The sequence below is a fragment of the Stomoxys calcitrans genome, chromosome 4 (genome assembly GCF_963082655.1).
Source record: "Stomoxys calcitrans chromosome 4, idStoCalc2.1, whole genome shotgun sequence".
NCBI classification, from domain to species: domain Eukaryota; kingdom Metazoa; phylum Arthropoda; class Insecta; order Diptera; family Muscidae; genus Stomoxys; species Stomoxys calcitrans.
In genome coordinates, this window is record NC_081555.1 from 8,644,100 (window position 1) to 8,667,812 (window position 23,713).

The window sequence follows — 23,713 nt, forward strand, 5'->3', positions numbered from 1 at the left end:
TACGTAAAGAAATTTAAGAATGGTATATTGGTGTAATATTCTATGCAGTATTGAATCTCCTACAGCGATGCTTTAGAAAAATCGGTTTTAAACAAGAATATTTAGTAAAAATTTATAAATTGAAAACTTTTTATAGCACTTGAAGCAAAATTTCTTGATATCCTTAAAAAATAAAATTATAATAAAAATTGACTCAGACAAAAATTTTAAGATTTTTATACGGATATTGTAGTAATTGCAAAAAATTTGAGACCATAAAAAGATGTATCTCTTATTTTCATTTATCTCTTATAACCTAAAAGTATACTTTAAAAAAATATTTTTTACAATTGTCTTAAAATATCTGTTTACTATTTTAGACTATGTAAAATTCAAACCTTGTAAGCCTCCTACTCCTCTTTTCCACATTTAATAGTGATCTTTATAATTTTGACCTAAAAGTATGCTTTAAAATTAAATTATTCCCCCATATATTTTGTTTCTATTTTAATTCATGCCACCTTTTACTATGCTCATTTCTTCCCCCTTATTCCAGCCATAAAACAGGCTTTAAACATTTTATTATTCAATTTCCATTTTTAATATTTATTCTTTATTTATCTTATTTAATTTATTGATCAATTTTATGGTTAAACCTTACCATCATTATCCAAAAATTTTGAGTTTCTTCAGATCTACCTTTTTGGCTTTCTTTGTCCTTTGCTGATTTTATTAGCCTCAAAGTATGCTTAAAGGTAATAACATTGCCTTAATTGATTACCTTTATCTTTTTAGATGCTTTTGTTGCCCGCCCTCATACCATAAAAAAATGGTAGCTTAGATATTACCTATCTATATGTGTGTGGTTTTGTTGTTGTTGCTGTTATCGTTTTTAACATTTAATGAAAAACTTATAACATACTTTAAGGCTTTCCGCACAAGCAAAATTATGAAAAGTCTCTTGCTGTTTTCGTTAGAAAGCAATGAAAAGTGGATGGGGGCTGATGACGGGGGTTTCTCCAAGGCATATCGTATCGTTAAAATACCAAAACAAACAATCAACTTTCTTCTCCGGCAACAACTATAAAACAAGCAACCACTCTTTTGTGGTGTAATTCAATCTTACACCAACACAATACACACATATTGGTGGTTGTAGCTTCTCCGTTTTTTTTTTTGGCGTTTTTGTGCATTGTCTTTTGTGTGTATGAGCAGCATACATTAAGGCGTTCGTCAATATCTTACAAACATATAGCAGAACAGTTTGCCTGCTAGTATGGCGGCAACAAATATTTTTTAATAAAATTAACATAAGGGTAAAAATCACGGTTATTATCATGTTATGTTTGTTGGTCTCATATGAGTTAAGAAAGCCAGTCAGCCCGCCAGACAGACATAAAAGCCAAGAGAAATGTGAAGTTAGTCTAAGATTTTTTGTCAATACATGGCAAGCTGATAGGCAGTTAAGCTGGTGGGTTGTCTACCAGCCTGCATACCTTGAAAAGGTGAAGGCTCACAGGAAGTTTTTAAACAATTTTCCAACAGAATTTCCCCGATGCTGTTTTTTGTGTTGTTGTTGATGATGAAAATATGATAATTGGCAAAATTTGACAAGGGAAATTTCAATAAATCTAAGGAGGTAATAAGAAGTGGCATGATTTCATTGCGTTTTTTTCCAAAGAAGAGGCATGAGGGAAAAGTTTTCTACAAGACAAAGTTTACCTTAAAAAGCCTTAATGACAACATATGTGAAAGGCCAAAGGGTTGGGGTAAGATGAATTGAGAACTTTGTCTCATTAAAATTAATTTTTAAATGGGAACTTTTGGGGCTTTGTAAATTTTTTGTTTTAATTGATAAACAATTTTCTTATGTATATGTGTGTGTTCTTTATTCGTTTTTTTCTAGATTAAAGCCTTATTTGAAGAAGTTAAACGTTTAAGAGCCCTTGAACAATCCCACTTGGTACAAATCCATAGGCTGGAGGAACATTTGGAAGCCAAACGCCAACATATTGTACGCTTGGAAGCCAAATTGGAAAAAGAACAAATCAATGAAGCCCTACAACAATCCGCTGGCCCCCCAAAATCCGATCGTCAAGAAAACCCCGAATCGGAAGTGGTGGCAGAAAATTTGGAAACCCCTCAAATGGTCATCGATTATGATGACGATGAAGATGAGGAGGATAGACCTGCAGAACCAATTCAGCATAACCTAGACGATGATGAAGATGACGAGGAGGACAACTGTGATCTAGACAAAGAAAATAACAATGATAATGAACAAAATCAAAATTCTAATGCTAACCCAGAGCAAAATGCTGGCGAGGATGTGCAAAAGGAGGCATTGAAAATCAAAAAGGAAACACAGTAAGTAAAGTATAGCAAAAGACAGAGATGTAAATAAGATGCATTTGCAAAACACTACTAATATTAAAAAAAAACAACACATTGGTTAAAAATACAATAAAATATATATTAAAAAATATACCTTAAAAATTATTCTAATTTTTTTTTTGTTTATAAAGATTTTATACAAAAAAATCTAATTAAATTTATTGAACTAAAAAAATAAAAAAATAACCTTTTGTTTAAAAAGTAGATTCCAATATTTATAAATTTTTTAAAGAATATTAAAAAAAAATGTTTTTTCTGTTTTCCATTTTTCAGGGCTCCTTTGTCTTTGGACTCCATTAGCCAACAAAATGTTGTTGCAGCTGCTGCTGCAGCGGCAGCCGCCTGCAATAACGATCCCAATAAATTCCAGGAATTACTCATGGAACGCACCAAAGCCTTGGTAGCCGCTGAAGCTTTGAAGAACTCTGAAGGTAGGTTCATTAACACTCATGAAATCAAGGCAGAGACCACTATCGCCTACAGCCCTCCCTTGTAGGTGTTTCGGGGGTGGTAAGGAGGTCTTTTACAAAGGGTCTGAAACATTATTTCAAAGCAAACACCAGCAGACATTTGATTTCCTTGGTTTCCATTACTTTTGTTCTTCTGTATGGTTATCATTTGTTTACCTAATTGACAAACAAAGCAATTTATTCATTATTATCTTTTTTATATATGAGAAAAAAAGAGAACAAATTGCAAAAAAAAAGAAATATAAAACGTATTTATGGCTGTTGTTGTTGATGTTGTGTTTATTGGTGTGGTTAATAAGTTTTATTCTTTACTTCTTTTTCACAATCTCTCCTTCACTATATTGAAAGCAAAACGAAAAAAAAACAAAGTATGTGGGCGGCTTTAAGTTTTATCTTGCAAGGAAGGCGCCATGGCAGCCTATATTTAGCAAAAAAGCTTTACGCTTCATTATCTGTAGACAAAATCAATAAAAATCGCAAACGCATTTTTATATTTCATTCACTTATCAACTCGTAACGGGTGGGGTTCCAAAGAGTTAACACTTTTCCAAATGCATGAAGGCTTTTCTTCTTAACCTATTTCCTTTCTCTTAAAGGCCATCATTCGAATTATTTTCCTATGATTTGTTTTCAAAATACTAAAATTGGCTTTATACATGTTTTGATTTTTCGAAATTTTCTTACAATTTCAACAAAATTTCACACAAAACACTCTAAATTTCATATATGAGAAAAAAATATCAGCTTTTGCTACCTCAAAATTCGAAAATTCCCCCCAACTTACCAACAAGTTTTCTACTCCTTGAAAATAATTCACAGAAAATTCTCTAGATAAAGCCAAGGAGCAAGCCATTGCTGATGAAGATGGTGGTGATAATGAAGTCTTAGAATCAAACCCCTCCGCTTCATTATCTTTGGAAAAGCCCATCGCCACTAACACCACCGCTACCACAACCACCAACACCAACTCGACAATCCCCCCTAATAATGAGGCTGATCTTGAAGAAGCCTCAAAAGTGCCAAAAATCGAAATACTAGATGATGATGATGCTGAAAATAATGCTTCTCATAGCGCTCAAGATAATTCAGAGAAAGCTTCATTTTCGCTGTGCGATAAAAATAAAATTATCAATTTGGATAGTGACAAGTCTTGTGATGATGAGGCTACGGCCACTTTTAAGCAAAATGTTGAACGTTTCGGTTCTTTGTTGGGCGAAGAATTGGTCAATAGCTATTGGAGGCGAGGCTTTGATGCAACCAAATCGCAACAACAGCAGCACCATAGCCAACATCATCTGCACCATCATCAGCAGCATCAACAGCAACATCCTTTAATGATGCCTCAAACCGTCCAATCGCAACAACATCAACAACAACAGCATTACCATCAACATTTGCAACAACAGCAGCAACAACAAGCCATTTCGTCGAACTCACCTTATACTACGTCTTCTTTGCTACAACATCCGTCTTCTTCGCAGGCCCCGCCTTGCGGTCCTTCGTCCACCACTTTGCTTAGTCAATTAGTTAATTCCACTTTTTCTACCCCCAACTCAACCACAACTCAAAATTCCTCTTTACGTTCAACAGATGCCCACTTCCCACATCATCATCCACATCAGCAGCAGCAACACCTCCATCACCAATTGCCTCCCCACTTAGCCGATCATCATGATAAGTCCTCGGCTGCCCACAATCATCATGAATCGTCAGCCTCCAGTGCCAGTACGCCCAACTTGCCCGAACAGCGTTCGAGTGAGGAGCAGCATCAGCAACATCATCACTCTCTCAATGGCTCGCTGAAGAATTTCGAAGACAACAACAACAGTTTGGGAGCCACACCCACCGGCCATGGTCTGGGTGGAGGTCATCCCCATTTACCTCATGGCTTCCTGCCCGGTTTACCATTCCAATTTCAAGATCGCGGCCATTTCCGCTTTGCCGATGATTTGCAATTGCCTCCGGGCACCTCAATGGCTGGCCGCTTGGGCGAGTCCCTGATACCCAAAGGTGATCCCATGGAGGCCAAATTGCAAGAGATGCTACGCTACAATATGGACAAATATGCCAATCAGGCCTTGGACACATTGCACATTTCGCGCCGTGTACGCGAGCTGCTATCGGTGCACAACATTGGCCAACGCATATTTGCCAAATATATTTTGGGCCTGTCACAAGGCACCGTCTCTGAGCTGCTGTCCAAGCCAAAGCCTTGGGATAAACTCACCGAGAAAGGACGTGACAGTTACCGCAAAATGCATGCCTGGTCCTGTGATGATAACGCTGTTATGCTGCTCAAATCGTTGATACCTAAGAAAGGTAAGTATTGTACCAAAACTCAAACAACCAAACAAACTACACACAGACTACAGAGATAAATCACCAAAAATGGGTTTGGGGAAAACCAAAAATTTGCAAAACTACTGATGAGTTGATTTGAATAAAAAGGAGGGTTTTATTAGTTTTGAAGGGTTTGAGATTTTTTTGCGTTAGGATAAATAAGCCAAATACCAAATACAAACCGATAGACTATCACGAAACATATAAAAAGTTAACAAATTGGAAATGTTACTAAAAATTTCGAATTTATGGAGTCATTATCATGAATGATAAAAATACAAAGCATACTTTAGGGAAATTTAAATAATAGTAGTTAAAAAAATTGTTTATACATTATTTTGAAGAAGTAATTGTTGATTGAATTTAAAAAAAAATTGTTTATATGTTAATAGGGGGATTTAAAAATTTTGATAAAAACCAAAGCATACTTTTACAAAATTTGTAAAAAAATCGTGCAGCTATGAAGTGTTTAATGTCGGTCCGAACTTCACCTTAAAACAAATATATTTTCTCTATAAAAAGTTAAAAGTTACACTATGGCATACTTAATTATTTTTTGTTTTTTTTTTTCTTTTAATAACATTTCTTAATATTTTTCATTCTGCAACATACTTTTGAGGAAAAACTGAGATTTGATTAGGGATCATTGGTATACCATAAGTAGGGACTGTCAGACAGATAATAATGACCATTACGGATAATAGTTCAAAATTTGAAAAACAAAAATTTTTTTCATTCCTTTCGATAAAAGTATAAAAGCTTCACCATAAATAATTCATGTTTGGAGATAAAAATAGCAGTAAATTACAAAAATATTGCGTACTTTTAGGCATAAAAATATATTTTACTACATTAAGGCAAAAAACCAGAACTAATTTAGAACTGGGATTACCTTTTTTTAAGGAAACTTAAAAATAAAAATTTCAGGAGGCAGTTATGATTAATTAGTTCAAAACTTTCTGAAAAAATTGCGGGCTTTTAGGAAACCATATGAAAGCAAATTTACCATACTTCATTCATGGAAATTTCAATAAATAATAGATTATCATTTATTCGTTTCAAAAATATGTCTATTCATAAATATATTCATTTAAAATTAGTTTTCCCAAATGTATTGCATAACGTTAGGAGCTTACCCTTAGTCTTTCTTTATTGCCTTCAATTTGGTTTTCACAATTCAATGATTTCGCTTATGTATTAAATAATCAGCCACTAATTTTAGGTTTTTTTCGTTCGTTTTCTATATGTCTACGTTGTTTTTGCTATGTCTATTCATAATATGAGCTGTTCGACCTAAAATTTAATTTAATGCTAAAATTGTTTTGCACTACATTTAGTCGTGAGGTGGTGTTGTTGTTTTTGTGGTTGTTGTTGTTGTTATGGTTGATATTGTCGATGTTGTTGCTATGTTTAATGTTCTTGTTAATCAAATAAATTTCATTAAATTTATCATAGAATTTCACACTATTTTGATTTTAAATATGTGTTCAAAATCAAAAGAAAACAAAACCTGAAAAAAACTACATATAACGAAACCTAAAACAAAACACTAACAACTAACATATTAGCATACAATTCTATAGCATGAATATATGTATGTATGTGTGTATATATCAGTCTTGTTTCAATTTATACATATCACAATCACAACAAATGACAACAACCCATTGGGATTGCTTTAATGGAGGTGGGGAGCTTGGGGATAAAGTGGAAAAAAGCGATATAGACTTTAGATAAATATGCATGCAGCTAAAAAACGACAGTATCAACATAAATACCGTCATCACCACCAAGTATTGGTTTTTGTTGTCGTGCAGGAAAAAATGTTTATTAGTAATGGATTTCTTCTAATGACTATGGGTACCCCATCAACAAGAAAGCAATTTCTTACTTTCTAGAGAGTATGACACCCAGCACCAAGACACCCTCCCACCTTTACCACCATGTCCTCCCTCAGCCTTGCCTATAAAGTTATGCTTCATCCTCCCTACTTGCCTCCTTGAATCCACAGACTGCATCTCCCTCGCGTCTGTTTTACGATTTTTTTGAATTTTTTTCCTTAACATTGTACGCAACCAGCAAGCAGCCAGATTGAAAGAAGAAATGGGGACATTTTTGACGAAATGCTTTAGAGAAAAAAGATGTTCTTGCCGTTGTCAAACGGCCCAAACGGTTGCAGTGTGAATTCTGTTAATGATGCTGCTGCTGGCGCTGTGCAAGATGACGACAATCATGTGGTTGTTGACTATGGCGATTTTGCAAAAGGCAGAGTATGGAGGATGTATGGCTGAAGCTGAGCTGAGAGTTGCTGATTGTGGATACGGTGACGGCGGCAATGGTGTTGTGGACATGCAATTTATACCTTTTTGTATTTCTACACTCTCAAAATGTCATATACATGTAATAATGTATAGATTTCGGCATACAAGTCGATCTGTCTGTGAGCAGCAGCCTGTCCCCCCAGGCTGCCGCTTTCTCTACAACTGCTGCTGATTGTAAGCAAATAAGTATCTATAAACTGGCGTTGAGCCAATGCGTTGGCATCAAGATGTTGTTTGCATTTTTTAATTATTTTTGATTTCTGCATAAAATTGAAAAATCAGCAGACAGTATTTACTAGCTGCTGCTTTTGCATTTAGTTGGGAGGGGTTTTTATGATTTTACAATAAATTTACAAAATGTCTTTGAAGGAATTTTGATTTCTTGCCTTATTCGCCAAAAACACATTCGTTATGTAGTCGTCTTCCCCTTTCAAAGTCTCAGCGTCTTTGGCATTCAAGGCGGTTTGGGGCTTTTTTTGATTTAATTATTATTGAGCGCATAAAACTTTGCGGTTTGATTGTTGTCGTTGTTGTGGCTGTTGTCCTTACTGCCACTATATATCTTTGGCGTGTAGACAGACATCAATTTGTACAAATTTGCGCGTTTGTTCTTTTTCTCCTGTTTTATTTTGTATTTTGGCCATCAACAACTTTAACCACCAGCTAGCCAAGGAACCAGGAAAACATTGCTCATCATACAAACATACATATATAACCAAAAACTTTAATTAACATGAAGATTTTTCTTTAATTACTTTTGCTGTAGTATGCAAAGCCAAAGCAATTAGAGTTTGGCTAAAGTCAAGTAAAAGATTTGGAACTTTTTAGCAAATCAATAAATTTTGTAGACAGGAAAAAAAGTTCGTTTCTGGGGTGTGTTGGAAGGCGTTTACTTGAATTTAAGCCAAAGGTTTGCATGTTTTGCATTTGAGGGTAAAGAAATCAAAACAAAAATCGTAACATATACAAAAGGGGCCAAGGAAACAGTTTTAATCTTAAATCAATACAAATGAAGGAATTAAATAAAAGGTCACCGTTTGTTATATATGTATGCAAATTTGAGCATACCCAAATGGTTCAACAGTATAAATTTGAAAATATTTTTTCGAAATAAACAAAACGTTTGCAAATTATACAAAATTAAAATAATTAATTAATTTGTTTTATCTTTCAAGATAAAAGTGAAAGTGTTTTAATAATTGACTTGGAATATGGAATTTAAAAATATGATGGCTTAAGTTTAAATCGAGCTGTGAATGTAATGAATATATAAAGCATACTTTAACGGTTTAACTTAAAAATAAAAAGGCTAGTTGTTTAAATATATTTATTTCAAGGTTTGATTGTTAAAAACACATTTGTACAGTTTTTATTTCTCCATTAATAAATTAGTGATCAAACTGCGGCATTCTTTTAGGCATTCATTTTTACTTTTAATAAATAAATTCTACAATTTAACTTTGTTTGAAATTCCTCAAAACATTTTTTTTATTTTATTTTTCATACTGCCTCAATAAGCACTTTCCAAAACATTCCACCTTTCGAACATTTGGCATTTAGAGTGGCGTCTTCTATCTCTACCCCATATTTATAAACCATTAAACTTATTTTCTTTGCAAATACCATTACTCATGATTACCTGTTTATTTATTTCTGCTATAGTTTTTTTTTCGTTTTTATTTCTTTATTATTTTCTTAGTCACATTGTGCATATTGGTATTTTTTGATATTTCCATACACTCGTATAGATGTACATATATACAATAATTGCAAAAAATAGACGTGCAAGGCTATAAAAGTTATTGTTGCCCTGCATATAGTGCGTGCAAATATAACGTTTGTCTTTAGGGGCCATGCAGTTTGAAAACTAAAGAAATAAAGACACATGGGAGGAGAGATGGTTACTTGCTAACCTTTCTAGGGTCTGAAAGGAAACCGCGCCGGGTAGAAGTAGAAAAAAATTCTTTTGAAATGTTGACATTACTCTAGGCTTTACATTGCGTCTGTCTTGGTTAGAGGCTATAGCAGTGTTTCCTGCTCTCCCCTTCCCCAAGCTAAAAAAGGAAACATGCAATTTTTCAAATATCATTTGCTTCGAAAATGCAGCGTTTAACAAAGAACAACGAGAAAGCAATAAGGAAGTACGCGTTTTATAGAAAAGTCATTCTAAGTTCGTTTTACAATACAAGGTGACACATGACACTTTAAAGATTTATTGAGTTTTGATACCGCATAGAGGTAAAAATAACAAAAGCCAAAAAGGTTAAGGGTTATGGCTACACAGCTGCAAGACAAAAGTTAAAAGTTAGTTAAAAGTTGAGACACTCCTAAAAGTATGCAATTTTTATTGGCATTTTGTCTGGCTTGGTTAAAATAAAACCTCTTTAAATTAGTATTTTGCAGTGTGCTCTCTTCCATTAATCTTTAGTTTTGTTTTAATACTTAACACTTATGCAATTAAATTGTTTTTTTTTCTATGCTCTGCTTCTGGCTTGGTTGAGCAGTAGCCATATTTTTTTGTCCAAACATGCCCAGAAAAAATTTCTTGGTTGACCAGTCTCTTTATTTATTTTTTTTGGCTTAACATGTGCCATTGTTAGTTTACTGTTTATGGCCTTCATTAAAGTCCTGGTCTTTTGTCACCCAAGTCCGTCATCGTTCCTTTTTAGGATTGGGGCAATGCACAAATTGTTTTATCCTTTTGTTTTTGGGAGTTGGTTTGCTGCTAGCGTTCTTGGGGGTAAGTTTTCCTGCAATGGGATGGACGGGATCCATACATTTTATAGATATTTGAACTTTGGCAAAAATGTTTGAGTTCTAAAGTAAGCAAAGGGCACAGAAGGTTTGCAGAGTTTGTAGTTGGGCTCTATCAAAGGGTAAAAAATAATGCGGGTTTTGTTGTGGAAAAAAAGAAATATATGGGCAGTTTGGTTTTATTTTTCCTTCATTGTTAAAAAGTAAAAGTCAAACATAACTTTTGATAGCAAGATTAACTGTACACAACACTCTAACAACATGTGTTGCATAATTTTGGGGTGACAATTTAATATAAAGGGAAAAGTGACAATTAGTAAAAGAAAAATGAGCTAATTGGTAGATGCCCAGATAGGATATTAAAGAAAACGTGCTTTAATAAGCTTTAAATACATATTATTTTAAGAAGAAAAAAGGAAGTATAATTTTAGGTGTTGTATATTTTTTTGGGCATGATACATACCTTTAGGGGTTGGAAGATTTATAAAATTGTTCATTTTGTTAAAAAATAATACCAAAAAAATTTAAGTAGATTTAAGAATTAAATCTTTTTTAATTAATTTTTTGAAGCCTTTGAATAGCAGTACAACAAGTGAATACCATGGTTTGCCATATTTTTTTGAAAATTTCATTCTTTTGAAATCACTATATTTTTGTTACTCAGAAAAAAATCCGTAATTTTTTCTCTTGCATTTTTCTACTGAATGCTGCATTATGCATTGTATCCTATAAAGCAAGTGTTGTTTCCCTCAACTTTTGCACAAATATTTATTAACTGTAAACTCTATGGCTGTTTGCCATTTTTGTTGTTTTGCACTCTTCTGGCTCTCTCAACAAGTTTAGAAAATATTATTGCCTACTTTTAGGTAGCAATAAAACTTTTCGTTTGTTTCTCATCAAACAATGGTGTGGTTTGAAACAACTGCCTTCAAGCTTAACAGCAGTACGACAAAAAAATCAATAGGCACAAAACAAATAAACCTTTGAAGTTTTGTTTTTTACATAAAACAATAAATTCAGCCTAGCAAAACGAATTAAGAACCCCAATGGTTTGGAGGGAAGAAAAAACGGGTCTAACTCGCTGCCAGAGGTGAAAGGGTTTTAGATTGACGTCTAAAGATGTTAGGCATCAATGAGTTTTCCAACATTTTATGAAAAACGGAAAAAACGGAAATTGTTTCCTATTTGTGGTGGGTTGTTCTAAAGCGGATTTCGTTTCGTTTTTTTGTGTGTTTTATTGGTGGTTTATTGTGTTGAACTTATTTTTAGTATCAACAATTTGAAAACAACACATCACATTTGACCTGCTTGTCATGTATTTTAGTTTTGTCTTTTAATGTTACGGGGTATTTTCGAACAAAAAAAACACTAAAAACCATAAATTAGCATTTCGTTTTTGTTGCTATTGCTGTTGTTGTTGGTCGTTTGTTGGTTGGTTCTTTAAGAATTTCGCTATCATCTACACATCATTGAAATGAAAAATCGAAAATTGTCACCTAAAATACATAGGCAAAGCACACGCATCAGGCGGCGGCCGGTCGTCCAACCGACCAGTCGAGACCACTATGACACATTCTTACTCCCCCTGCTGGCCCCACCACCAGCACGGTGGCATGTAAAAATCTTGGTTGGAACATATTGTGTTTTTTTTATACTATCCTATCAGAAGATTTATTTTCATACCATATCATTGGTTTTTCATTTTTGTTTTTGGATTGCGTTGCCTAAAACAAATACAACAGCGAAAAAAGAAACCAATTCAATTCAGCAACAACAACTTTAGTGGCAATGGAGGCGGAGAAACGGGGAAACAGTATCAGTAAAAATATCCGAAAAACCATTAAAATTTTTCATTGAGTCTTTAAAAGAAAGTGTAGGTGTGCTAAAATCATTTGGTATGTGTTGTCACATTTATAAAATTTTTATTTATTTTATTATTTATTCAATACATTTGAGTTCTTTGCTCCGCTCTTTTGAGTGCTCTATGGCATCGGTGTTCATTCAACACGAGTCTATAATAAAAATATGAACTTAATTAAGTGGAACATATAAAAAACAACTAAAAAACACAGCTATTGTTAATGCCAATGCTGCTGTGCTGTCGCATTTGCCACCACTACCACCCATCATCAACGAAAAAAGGGATTAAACATTTAAAATTTATAGGCCTACGATTGATTGTTTTTTAAAAACTGAAAACTACTGAAAAAATCACATGGATCACTGAAAATCAAAAATAAAAAACCAGAAAACATATAAACTAAAGTCATAAAAATATTTTTTTGAAAAATAGAAGAAAAAAAATCATATATATACATATTTTTTTTATTTTCTAATGCAAAATTGCTTTTAAAGTTCTTTACTTTTTTTCTATTGACAAGGGTAATATTTTTTTAATTGAACCTGTCTTGTACTTGTCTTCAACATAGGAAACAAACCCCCCTTTTTGGTGGGTTGGTGTTATGCCTTTATGTTACCTTGGATTTCCAATTCAAATTTGTCTTTTGCCTTGCTTTCCATAGATAATTTATTGCATTTTGAAGTGTTATTAGGTATGTGTACATATATTTTAAGGCCTCCAGAAATCCTCTTCATCATCAACAGCAGCAGTCGTCATTCTTATAATGGCTCTTGCACTTGGGGTAGCTGCTGTCTTACCTTGTCTTGCCTTTCCTTACTTTACTTCTTGCCCGCCTTAGGTCTTTGGAAATTGTTGGGAGTTCTTGCTTTGATAGGCATTTTAATTAGAATTTATTTCATTTGATGCAATTTCACCATTTCGCAATGCAAAAGAAATGCATATTTTAACATAAATTGATAGATATGCTCCTCAATTCAACACCACCATCGCCAACATTACCATCACCTGCATGTTGCATTGGCAATCATTTGTATGGATAGCATAATTTCCCTTTATATTCCATTTCTTCTATTTGAAATATTTATAATTGGCGGTTTTTTTGTAATTGAATAATTGGGAGGGAATCTTTTGTGGTAGGGTGAGTTTGAGAGGAGTTTAGTACTTGAATATGCAAAACGTGTAATGAGTAAGGCCTCTTGTCAATCAATTGCCATGTGTTTTGAATTTGAAATCAGCAAACAATGAAGCATGCTTTTAGGAGTTAGTGAAGCTTAAAACGCTTTGAGCGTTTGTAAACAATAGAAGGCAAAACTCTTTGATCTCTTTTCGATTTAAAAAAATTAATCAAAAAAACTCTTTAAGATATAAAATCATATTAAATCTGCAATAGATAGAAAAATATGATATATTCACTTAAAAAAGTTGTTGTTGTTGCAGTAATGTGGTGTACATGTGATGTGATGAAGGACGTAATCGGGTCAATCCGGTAAATGCAACCGGCTGCCATGGGATTGTTGAAAAAAGTTGTGGTATACAATAGTGACCAATAATTAGTTAAAGGCTTAAAAAATTGAAAAATGTTTCTTCACCAGCCTATAACATAAAAATCTGTTGGAGGTCTTACAATTGTAAGACAATTCTACAAATTGTCAGAGAATTTTGTTAGTAAAAACAGCAAGAATGGCTGCCGTAACAGCAGAAAGTTTGCTAAAAATGGGACAATTTTGCTAAAACACCAAACATTTTCTGCTGTTTTCAAATTGTAAAAAGTTCAAAAAAGCTCAATATATATATATAAATATTTGAAAAAGTTGTGTATCCCATCTAATCTTTAAATTTTACAAGCATATAACGTAATTTTTTTCCAATTTTCTACAATTTGGTAATTTTTGATACTACTATGATAAGTATAAGTTTAAACAAAAAAAGCACCTAAAATTGGCAGAATTTTTAATAAGTATAAAGCAATTGTCTCTATTGTTGTTTAGAAGTTCAAAAATTTTACATGCGTTCATTCAAAAGTTTAACATTTTTAATTTAATATCAGCGGACAATGATTGCTGATATCTGCGGACTTATTTCTCTGGGTATATTATTTTATTAAAAAAAATCCTAAAAATATACACTACCTTTAAATGAGACCTAATGATAAAAATATGGTTTACCATAAGGATAAAAAAAGTAAATTTATTTGAAAATCGTCTTGTAGAAAGCCCTGAAGATTTCTTATACAAACTTTTCCTTTCGAAAAAGATTTTAAATTTAGAGTGTTTGCTACACAATAGAGTGAATAGTTAAGGCAATAAGGCAAATAAGGCAATTTGTCTTGAAAAATACAATTGCTTTTCAAATATTCTATATTTTAGCACAAATAAAAATCAGCGTCATATATATAAAAAAATATATTAATAACATAAGTTGTAGAAAAATTTGTCCTAAAAGTATGCTTTTTTTTTAATAAAAAATTTTTATTCCATAGCTTGGCATAAACTTTTAATTTTTGAATATAGATTTTACCTTCAAACATGTTCATATGTTGCTATAAGATTTGATTTATATATATAAAATGTGACGAATTTTTTAAAAAATATTTTTTTAAGAAAAATAATATTTTTTTATTGAAGCATAGGTAATATTTTTACTAGGTAATATTTTACACAAAAAAAAACTTTTTTTGTTTCTTAAGCCTATTACTGACTTCGACTTTCAAAACGCACTATAAAAAATGGTGTCGGAGATCAGGCGAACACATTCCGTACAAGTGGTACTGAGTTCTATGAGCAAATTAGAAGCGACATGTCGCTGCATCGGGATAAATTTCGCACAATTTTAATTGCAAATGTAGATAAATGCTCACGAAATGGACCGAATCAACTCTGCTTCAATACTGTTATCTTTGTTGTGTGTTGTTGTTTGACTTTTTTTGTGTTCTGACAAAGATAAGAAATACTCTTCTTATTGCTTGCAAAAATCTAAATTTTTTCATTAAATTATTTCAATTTCTAAAATTTACCCTTTGCTTATGCCCATATTGCTGACTTCCTCTCAAAATATCCCATCTCTGTTATGTTTTCTCTGTTGAGTGTTAGATTTAAATTAATTAAACTTCAAACGATTTCCCGTCATTTATTTATTTTGCAGTTTTTTGCCCCATGGTTTGGCTATGTTTGTTATTTTTCCCCAACACAGCATAACACAATATTAAACGCTAATTCAATTTTGTTTTTTCCATTATTCCTGCATGGTTAAACAGCAATTCATAGGATATGTTTTGCACCATTCATAGGATTTTTTTTTGAATTTTTTTATTTTATCCATAAGAGCTCATAAAAAACGCCAAAATGGAAAAAAACTTATTCGAAAAAACCCCCAACCTTAAACAAATCCAAATTGTGCAAGCAGAAACCTTCAATAGAGAGTAAGCGAATTGAAATAAATAAAAAAAAAAACAAGCACAGATTGAATGACCTTGTTGATGATGGTGTGTATTGAAAATAGAGAACAAAAACACATTCATTGAAGACCAGCTATGTTCACGTCAATTATTGCATCATTTCAAGGGGGGTACTCCAAAAATAAAAAATAAAAACGAAAATGAAACCTCCAATGGCCGCCCTACCAATGGCCATCTTTGTTCACATGTGCAAGCACTGAATGCTTTTAGAAATTCCAATTCTTTGATTTATGATTTGTTTTTTAAACATTCTTTAGATTTTGCCCTCAAAAGCGTATTAGTGGTTTTTACACTATGTACGAGTAGTAGTATTTTCTACTTGGAGGGCGTCAAGCTCAATTCTATCTCGATTTAGCAATGCAATTTCATGTTAGTCTAGCAGATTAAGGCCAAAAGGTTATTTAATCCGTTTTTTAGTCTTACCTTTTCATCGTTTTCTTTGCAACTCTGGTGTAATCCTCAAAATTGTTCGCTGATATCTGTGCTGTCTTTTTCATTTTACCTCTTTCTACTTTTCTGAGCGCATAGTCCTTTCATTGAATATTGTGAAAATTGTTTTACAATTGCAAGGATAATCGATTCCCAAAGGAGCAAACACTTAGCCAACATAAAAGACTGTTTAACATCCGTCCTTGTGTTGGCTATACCAACCGATCCATAGAGCTTACACCGTTGGCTTGGTCCTTGTAGCAGCCCAACAACCAGCAACATTGTTCACCGTTTGCCATTTGCCTTTAGTTCCATTGCCAGCATGTGATGTTGTCAAGTATCGTTGCCGTCATCGTCATTCTTGTTGCATAGCACACCAGACCATAGGAAACGGAAATCAACACATGAATGACAAATGGCATATAACGGTTGAATTGTTTGATTATGTTACAATATCTCTTATGTGGGACTAGAGTAACCAAATAGGAAGAGCTTTCAATTCAATAACTGTTTGCTATTCCGTTTGGGAAAGGGATGCTACTCATATTGCCAAAGGAATCAATAGCAAATCTCTGGTAACACCAGGTTATTTTTCGATTCCTTTTTGTTTTTCATAACAAAACTTCATTTGGGATTAGAAACTTTTGATAACCTCCTCCAGCATCTAGCTTGGTTCATACAAATCCCCACCTTCTTTAACCCCTTTTGTAGGAGGCTTGCAATCGCAAGCCAATTTTATGATTAACAATTTAAGGCCATATTATGCTTAAATTCTTCCCCACCCCTTTTCTGCTATCTTGCTTAAGAGAGATCGTTAAGTTTTATGGCTTAATGCCCAAAGGTCATACAAAGCTTTAAATCTTTAAGCAATTCCTGAATGTGATCAAACCATGCAACAGTCATTCCATACATCAATAAATTGTCATAAAATCAAACACCAAAGGCGCATTGATGAATTCTCCTTCCTGCCCAATGTTATTTTATCTGTCTGCCTGCTCCTTCATCTGCCATGGCCTTTCAAACTATCGATCATAAAAGTGCAATTTTAAAGGGTAATTTGAATTTGCGTTTAATAATGTCGGTTGAATTTTAGGATTTCGTTTCTTCTACTCTTGTGTGCTTAATTTTACAACATGATTGATTTTATATCTCCTCCTGCCTTTTCTGGACTCATCTCATGAGTGTAGTTCTGTGGTTTGCTTTTACAAGCGTTAATGGGAAATTTACGATTAGACAATTAAGACTCACCCTTTCTGTATCTTTTCTCTTTTTTAGATTCTGGCTTGCCGCCTTATGGTGCTGGTCGTGACGATTCCATGTCTGATGATCGCATTGCTCACATTTTGAATGAAGCCTCATCACTGATGAAGGGTTCAGGGCCTTCAGTTTTGCAACAGCAACAACGTTCGGGCATTCCCGAAGATTCCCACAGCGCTGAGGATTCCAAATCACCTCATCAACCTTGTTCCTCACCCTTCTACAAGGATCACATGAAATCACAGATGGACAACTCAATGTCTGGCTCCGGTCATATGCGCCCCGATGAGGTTAATCCCGAAAAAATGGCTCGCCTTTACCAAGAGATAATGGCTAGAGCTCCACGAGAAGCATTCCCAGGGTAAGTATCCCCTCCCGATGCTCCTTCACTCCCTTCTTCCTTGGAACAATGATGTGCTTACATTAAAAATAGTTTCTTGCTTTCTCCCTTTTTCAGCGGCGGCCTACCGGCCGGCATGGGTGCCAATGCCTTTCCTGGCCTAGCGGCCGATGAAAATATGCGCATGGCCTTTGAACGAGAGATGTCCAAATTGCAACAGCAACAACAGCAGCAGCAACACTCTCAGCCGCCCAACTTTGCCAATTTCTCTAGTCTCATGGCTCTGCAACAGCAAATGTTGAATGGGGCCCAGGACTTGACACTGGGCAAAGAGGAAGGCCTGAAAGACTCCAAACTCAATGGACAACGTCACTCCTTTGATGGATCCTCACAGAACTCACTCAGCAACGCTGCCGGCGGTCAGACTACCCCCAATGCCAAAGAAAATTCTGCCTCAGATGTTGATAGACTGTATCCCGGTATGGTTAAGAACGAACAGGGCAACAAGACTCCAGCTCCAGCACTTTCCAGCAATGCTTCCACCACCAACACCAATTCGGCTGCTCCCAGTCCTCTCAGCAACTCTATACTCCCGCCTGCTATGACTCCCACCGATGAGTTCGGTGCCACCGCCAGCCCCTTGCAAAGAATGGCTTCCATCACCAATTCCCTGATTACCCAGCCTCCGGTACCACCACATCATACACCACAACAGCGCCCCACCAAAGCCGTCTTGCCACCCATCACCCAACAACAATTCGATATGTTTAACAATCTCAATACCGAAGACATTGTGCGCCGTGTCAAGGAGGCCTTATCTCAGTATTCCATTTCGCAGCGCCTGTTTGGAGAATCTGTTTTGGGCCTATCCCAGGGATCCGTATCGGACCTCTTGGCCCGTCCCAAGCCCTGGCACATGCTCACCCAGAAGGGTCGAGAACCATTCATACGCATGAAAATGTTTTTGGAAGACGACAATGCCGTACACAAATTGGTAGCTTCCCAATACAAAATAGCTCCTGAAAAGCTAATGAGAACAGGCAACTATGCAGGAGCCCCACAAATGCCTCCGGGCTTGGTGGGCAAAATGCCACCATCCCTGCCCATGCAAAAGATGATGAGTGAATTGAAATTGCAGGAACCAGCTCACATTATGCAACAGATGCAGGCAGCCGCTGTTATGTCCGCTGCCATGCAGCAGCATCAACAACAGCAGCAGGCTGCCGCAGTTCAACAGAGCCAGCAGGCCGCTGCTGCTCAGGCAGCAGTGCAGGCCGCACAAGCTGCAGCTGCCGCTCAAGCCGCCCAGGCCGCTCAAGCTGCCCAACAACATCATCAGAGCATGCTATTGACTTCGCCTGGCTTGCCTCCACAACATGCCATTCCTTTGCCTGCCGCCAACTCTAATCCCACTTCGGGCGCCAGCACACCTGCCGGTGGTCCCTCTTCCGAGAAGAAACAGCCAATGATGATGCCCATCCATTCGCCCCACCAAGGAAATGCCATGCGCAACATGCACCAGCACATGTCACCCACCGTTTATGAGATGGCAGCCCTCACTCAAGATTTGGACACTCAGGTTATCACCACCAAAATCAAGGAGGCTTTATTGACCAACAATATTGGTCAGAAGATTTTCGGCGAAGCTGTTTTGGGTTTGTCTCAGGGTTCCGTGTCGGAGTTGCTGAGCAAGCCCAAGCCCTGGCATATGTTGTCCATTAAGGGTCGAGAGCCTTTCATTCGCATGCAGTTGTGGCTTTCCGACGCCAACAATGTGGACCGTTTGCAGGCGTTAAAGAATGAGAGAAGAGAGGCCTCCAAACGCCGACGTTCCACAGGACCCAATCAACAGGACAACAGCTCAGATACTTCCAGCAATGATACCAATGATTTTTACACCAGCAGTCCTGGTCCTGGTTCGGTGGGAAGTGCCGGAGCTCCCCCGAATAAGAAGCAGAGGGTGCTGTTCTCAGAAGAGCAAAAAGAGGCTTTGCGATTGGCATTTGCTTTGGATCCCTATCCCAATGTGGGCACCATAGAATTCCTGGCCAATGAACTGAACTTGGCCACTCGCACCATCACCAACTGGTTCCACAATCATCGCATGCGTTTAAAACAACAAGTGCCTCATGGTCCTCCGGGCCAGGAAACGAATATACCCACACGTGAAAACACCAATTCCACTCCTTTCGATCCCGTCCAATTCCGCATCTTGTTGCAACAGAGATTACTAGAGCTGCAAAAGGAACGCATGGGTCTGGGAGGCAATAATCCCTTGCCATATCCACCCTATTTTGCGGCGGCTGCTCTATTGGGCCGCAGCCTGGCTGGCATGCCCAATGCCGGAGGTGCCGGTGTACCCAATGAAGCCGAATTGAGAGCCTTAAATCAAAAATTCCAAGAACAAATGGCCGGTTTGGACTTGTCAATGAGTTCGCTGAAGCGTGAGAGAACCGATGACTTTGACGATGATTTGGATGATGGCCATCTCAGTGAGAACGAAAATGACTCTTTGGATGGCGAAGACAAAGGGGGAGAGTTTAAGGCGCTGAGCAGTCTAAATGCCCAACACTTTTTGAATAGCATGCGCTTGAACAGACGCAAACCTGCCGCACCACAATGGGTTAACCCTGCCGTTCCCTCAGCCACCGAAAGCGAGCGCATTATCAATGGCGTTTGTGTTATGCAGGAGGGCAACGATGAGTCCTCAACCCACCACGAGGAGGAGAACCAGGCCAAGTCATCGTCGCACAACGACAGTGAGGATGCCGATGCGGATGCCCCACATCATCTGGTCATGGAGCCCGAGGTGTTGATCAAACAAGAAAAAGAAGACTGCGAAAGTGATAACGACAAACCAGCAAATGATGAAGCGTCGGCTATGATGAGTGCCGAGGACAAACTGAGAATGGTGAGGGTCAATCGTCTGAGCAACGAGGATGAGGGAGTGGCGCCAGCCATCATGCCAGCCACAGCGTGGAATTATTAAGAAATAATAGACCGCAAAACAAGGCAGAGAAAGTGCAATGTTCGGAAATGTTGTCTTTTTTGATTTAACTGTTTTCTTTACAAGTTTTATTTTTTGTTGTGATTAAGTTTGCATAGGGTTGCCACACCGTGTAAATAGTAGTCGTAAGGCATCAGCTGGCAACTCTTGATTAACAGATTTGAACAAATGAGTATTATGATTTGATTTCTAAGAATTTTCGTTTTTAAGTTTTCTTTTATTGCCTTTAGGTTTTTAGTTTTTAGTTCATAAATAAAGACTGTAAATTATAAGTTTTGAGGAGTTTCAGTTCATATATATTTAAATGTAAATATAATTTAATAGTTGTATATATAGAAGAAAACCACACACGCAGACATGCAAACCAATTCAAAATCTGATTTAACTTCCTTTTTGATCTCAAAAGAACTATCGATGATTTTTTTATAATAAAAAAATAAAAATAAAAAAAAAAATTACTAAAAAAGGGTAGTTAAACAAGCAAACATAAATTTATAAAAAAAAAAAGAATCTCTTTTTTTTTAAAAAACAAAAACACAATAAAGAAAATATATAAAATATATGAAATAAACAAAAAACTAAAATGAACCATATGATAAAATAAAAATAAATTATAAAACAATAACATATGTAGATGATAATAGTTTAAATTTCTTCTTTAATAATAATGAAAAAAAACAACAACAAAAATCACTTTAAGATAAAAACTTAAAAGAAAAAACATCAAAAAATAAAAGCCCTTTTAGCATATCGTTTATTCTAATAAAACAAAACCCAATAAGTTTTCCAAAAATTTAAACCTAAACGCATAAAAACAAAACACAAAACAAATCCTAAGTTTTCCTACTTATTTATAAACGAAAAAAAAAAAAAACAAAATAAAACAAAAACGCCCACACAAACACAAAATATTTTAGGCTAAGCTCCAAATGTATATATTAGTTGTAGCTTATAAGTTTAAACAAGTTAATATTATAATTATTATTATTATTATTATTGTCACCAAAATTTTTATTACTATCGGAAAGTAAAAACCAACAAATTTAATGTTTATCTGTTCTGTTGATAATAAGTCAAAATAAAATACATATATTTAAAATAATATGGCATAACAAAAATTCGTTTTCTTATGCATCTCAAAAAAAAAAAAAAAAACAAAAAACAAACGAAACCAACAACCAACAATTTGCATTTCTATTTTATATGCTTTAGTTAAAACTTAGTTTTATTAGTTTATAATTTTATCATTATTATTTTTTTGAAATAAAAACGAAAAACATGAAAATAATTATCACAAAAAAAGAAAAAAACAAAACCAAATCAGTTTTTATTTTACCACAATTTTAAAGACACGAAACGCGAAAATTTTGAAGAAATAAATGAATAGCAGAGGAACCTTAGTCCTCGCAATAAATTTTTATAAATAAATTTAAATAAAAAAAATTAAAAAAAAAAATGGAAAAAAGCCATGGCCTCTGCTAAGGTCTAGTAGTTTTTTTTTTTTTGGACTTATATAAAGAACAAAAAATATCGATAAAAATCAACAAAACCAAGTTATTTAGTTTATTATAGTTATCGAAACAAACAACAAAAATATAATAACAAGAAAAACAAAAACAAAATTAAAAATATTATTAAAAATAATATCTCATAACTTATCAAATAAGCCCCACCCTGGCCCCTTCCTCTCAAAAACAAAAAAAAAATCCTTTGACCCAAAAACAAGTAAACCAAAAATTATCAAAAAATTATACACCTTCTCCCTGGCCCTTTTAACATTCACACAAACTCTCTCACATTTACACTTTCACACACACACACACATTCACACATTCTCTCTCTCTCAAACACATGAAATCTTAACGCGTACGTAATAATTATAAAAATTAAAATTAATTAAAAATTAATAAAATCAAGAAAAATATTTCAAAAAAGTAAATTACCAAAAAAAGCATTTTTTATTTCAACGCAAAACAAAACAAATTCAAAAAGGCAAAATGGTTTCGACACTGATTTTATGCATTTTACTTTCTTTACATTATTTGCAAGTCTCTTAATTTTTATAGGCTAATATACATACATATGTATGTAGGTTTTCAATATTATTTTTAAAACTTGTTTTTTTTTAGCAACGCCTAATCAACTGTGCAACGTTTAAAGATTACATGTGATTGATATCAAAATGCTGCGTACTTAAGCAATCAAATATGGGCGCATGCGTTCTTTGTGTTGATTACATGCCATGCGAATTTCTAAAAATCAGCTTATTTATGTAATTTCAACGTTAACTTCAATGGAAATGTTCAATAATGTGGTTTAGCATGATTTTGATAAAAAGAATTTCCCTAATTTACAGACTGCAAAACAATTTTTGAACAGTAAACAAATCCAAATCATATGCTTGGTGCCCTGGTGAGATTAGTCAAGAGTGGCAGTCCTTTACAAACCATACCACAGTAGCGACAGGCCAAGGCTTCTGGCTGGAATCGAACCTACGACCCCTGTACTGGTAATCCAAGCACCCTACCAATTCGGCTACCTGGGCGCCTTGGTGCCCTGCAACCCGTTTAAAGTTAAGAGTTGGTTAAAAAAAGTTAAACTAGTTAGGTTTGTATTGTGTGAGTTGCACAAAAAAACGCACGTACGCATCTGACGGAATAAGTTAATCAACTCTCAGCATTGAACGCATTTCAGGGCGCATTAAAAACCCATTAAAAAAGCAACTCTGCAAACGAAACCCATAAAAGCAACGCCCAAAAGTTTAAAAATTTTTAAATTTTACGATCGAACTCGAGCGTCATTCTTATTTCCATACCTGAACTAGTGTTTTGAGGCGGCGTCAAAGTTAAAAACTGTTCAACTTTTCCGCGTTGTGGGATTTTATTCGATCAGATGCGTACGTGCGTTTTTTGTGTAACTCACACACTACAAAACTAACTAGTTAAACTTTTTCTACCTACCACCTGCATCTTAATGTGGATTTACATACCTGTCGCTCTTACGCGTGCATGTCAGAAAAAATTAAAATAGGTTAGTTTGTGTTGTATAAGTTACACAACAAGCGCAAGTACGCATCTCACGGAATAAAGATGGAGTTCCATACTATG

The 23,713-nt window shown here is 35.1% G+C and overlaps 1 protein-coding gene across 2 annotated transcripts in view; it reads left to right on the top strand.

Moving 5' to 3' along the window:
• Positions 1-22,545, top strand: part of LOC106081202 (homeobox protein cut) — a 130,080-nt gene extending 107,535 nt beyond the window's left edge. The window contains exons 3-7 of one of the 2 annotated variants that reach the window (XM_013243006.2): positions 1,886-2,346; positions 2,647-2,804; positions 3,663-5,162; positions 17,278-17,620; positions 17,693-22,545. In XM_013243006.2, coding sequence (XP_013098460.2) covers positions 1,886-2,346; positions 2,647-2,804; positions 3,663-5,162; positions 17,278-17,620; positions 17,693-20,588 — 5,358 coding nt within the window. In that variant the 3' untranslated portion in view covers positions 20,589-22,545. The remainder of the gene's footprint in view (positions 1-1,885; positions 2,347-2,646; positions 2,805-3,662; positions 5,163-17,277; positions 17,621-17,692) is intronic. The other variant, XM_013243007.2, reaches the window with a different exon arrangement.
• The last annotated feature ends 1,168 nt before the right edge of the window (positions 22,546-23,713 follow it).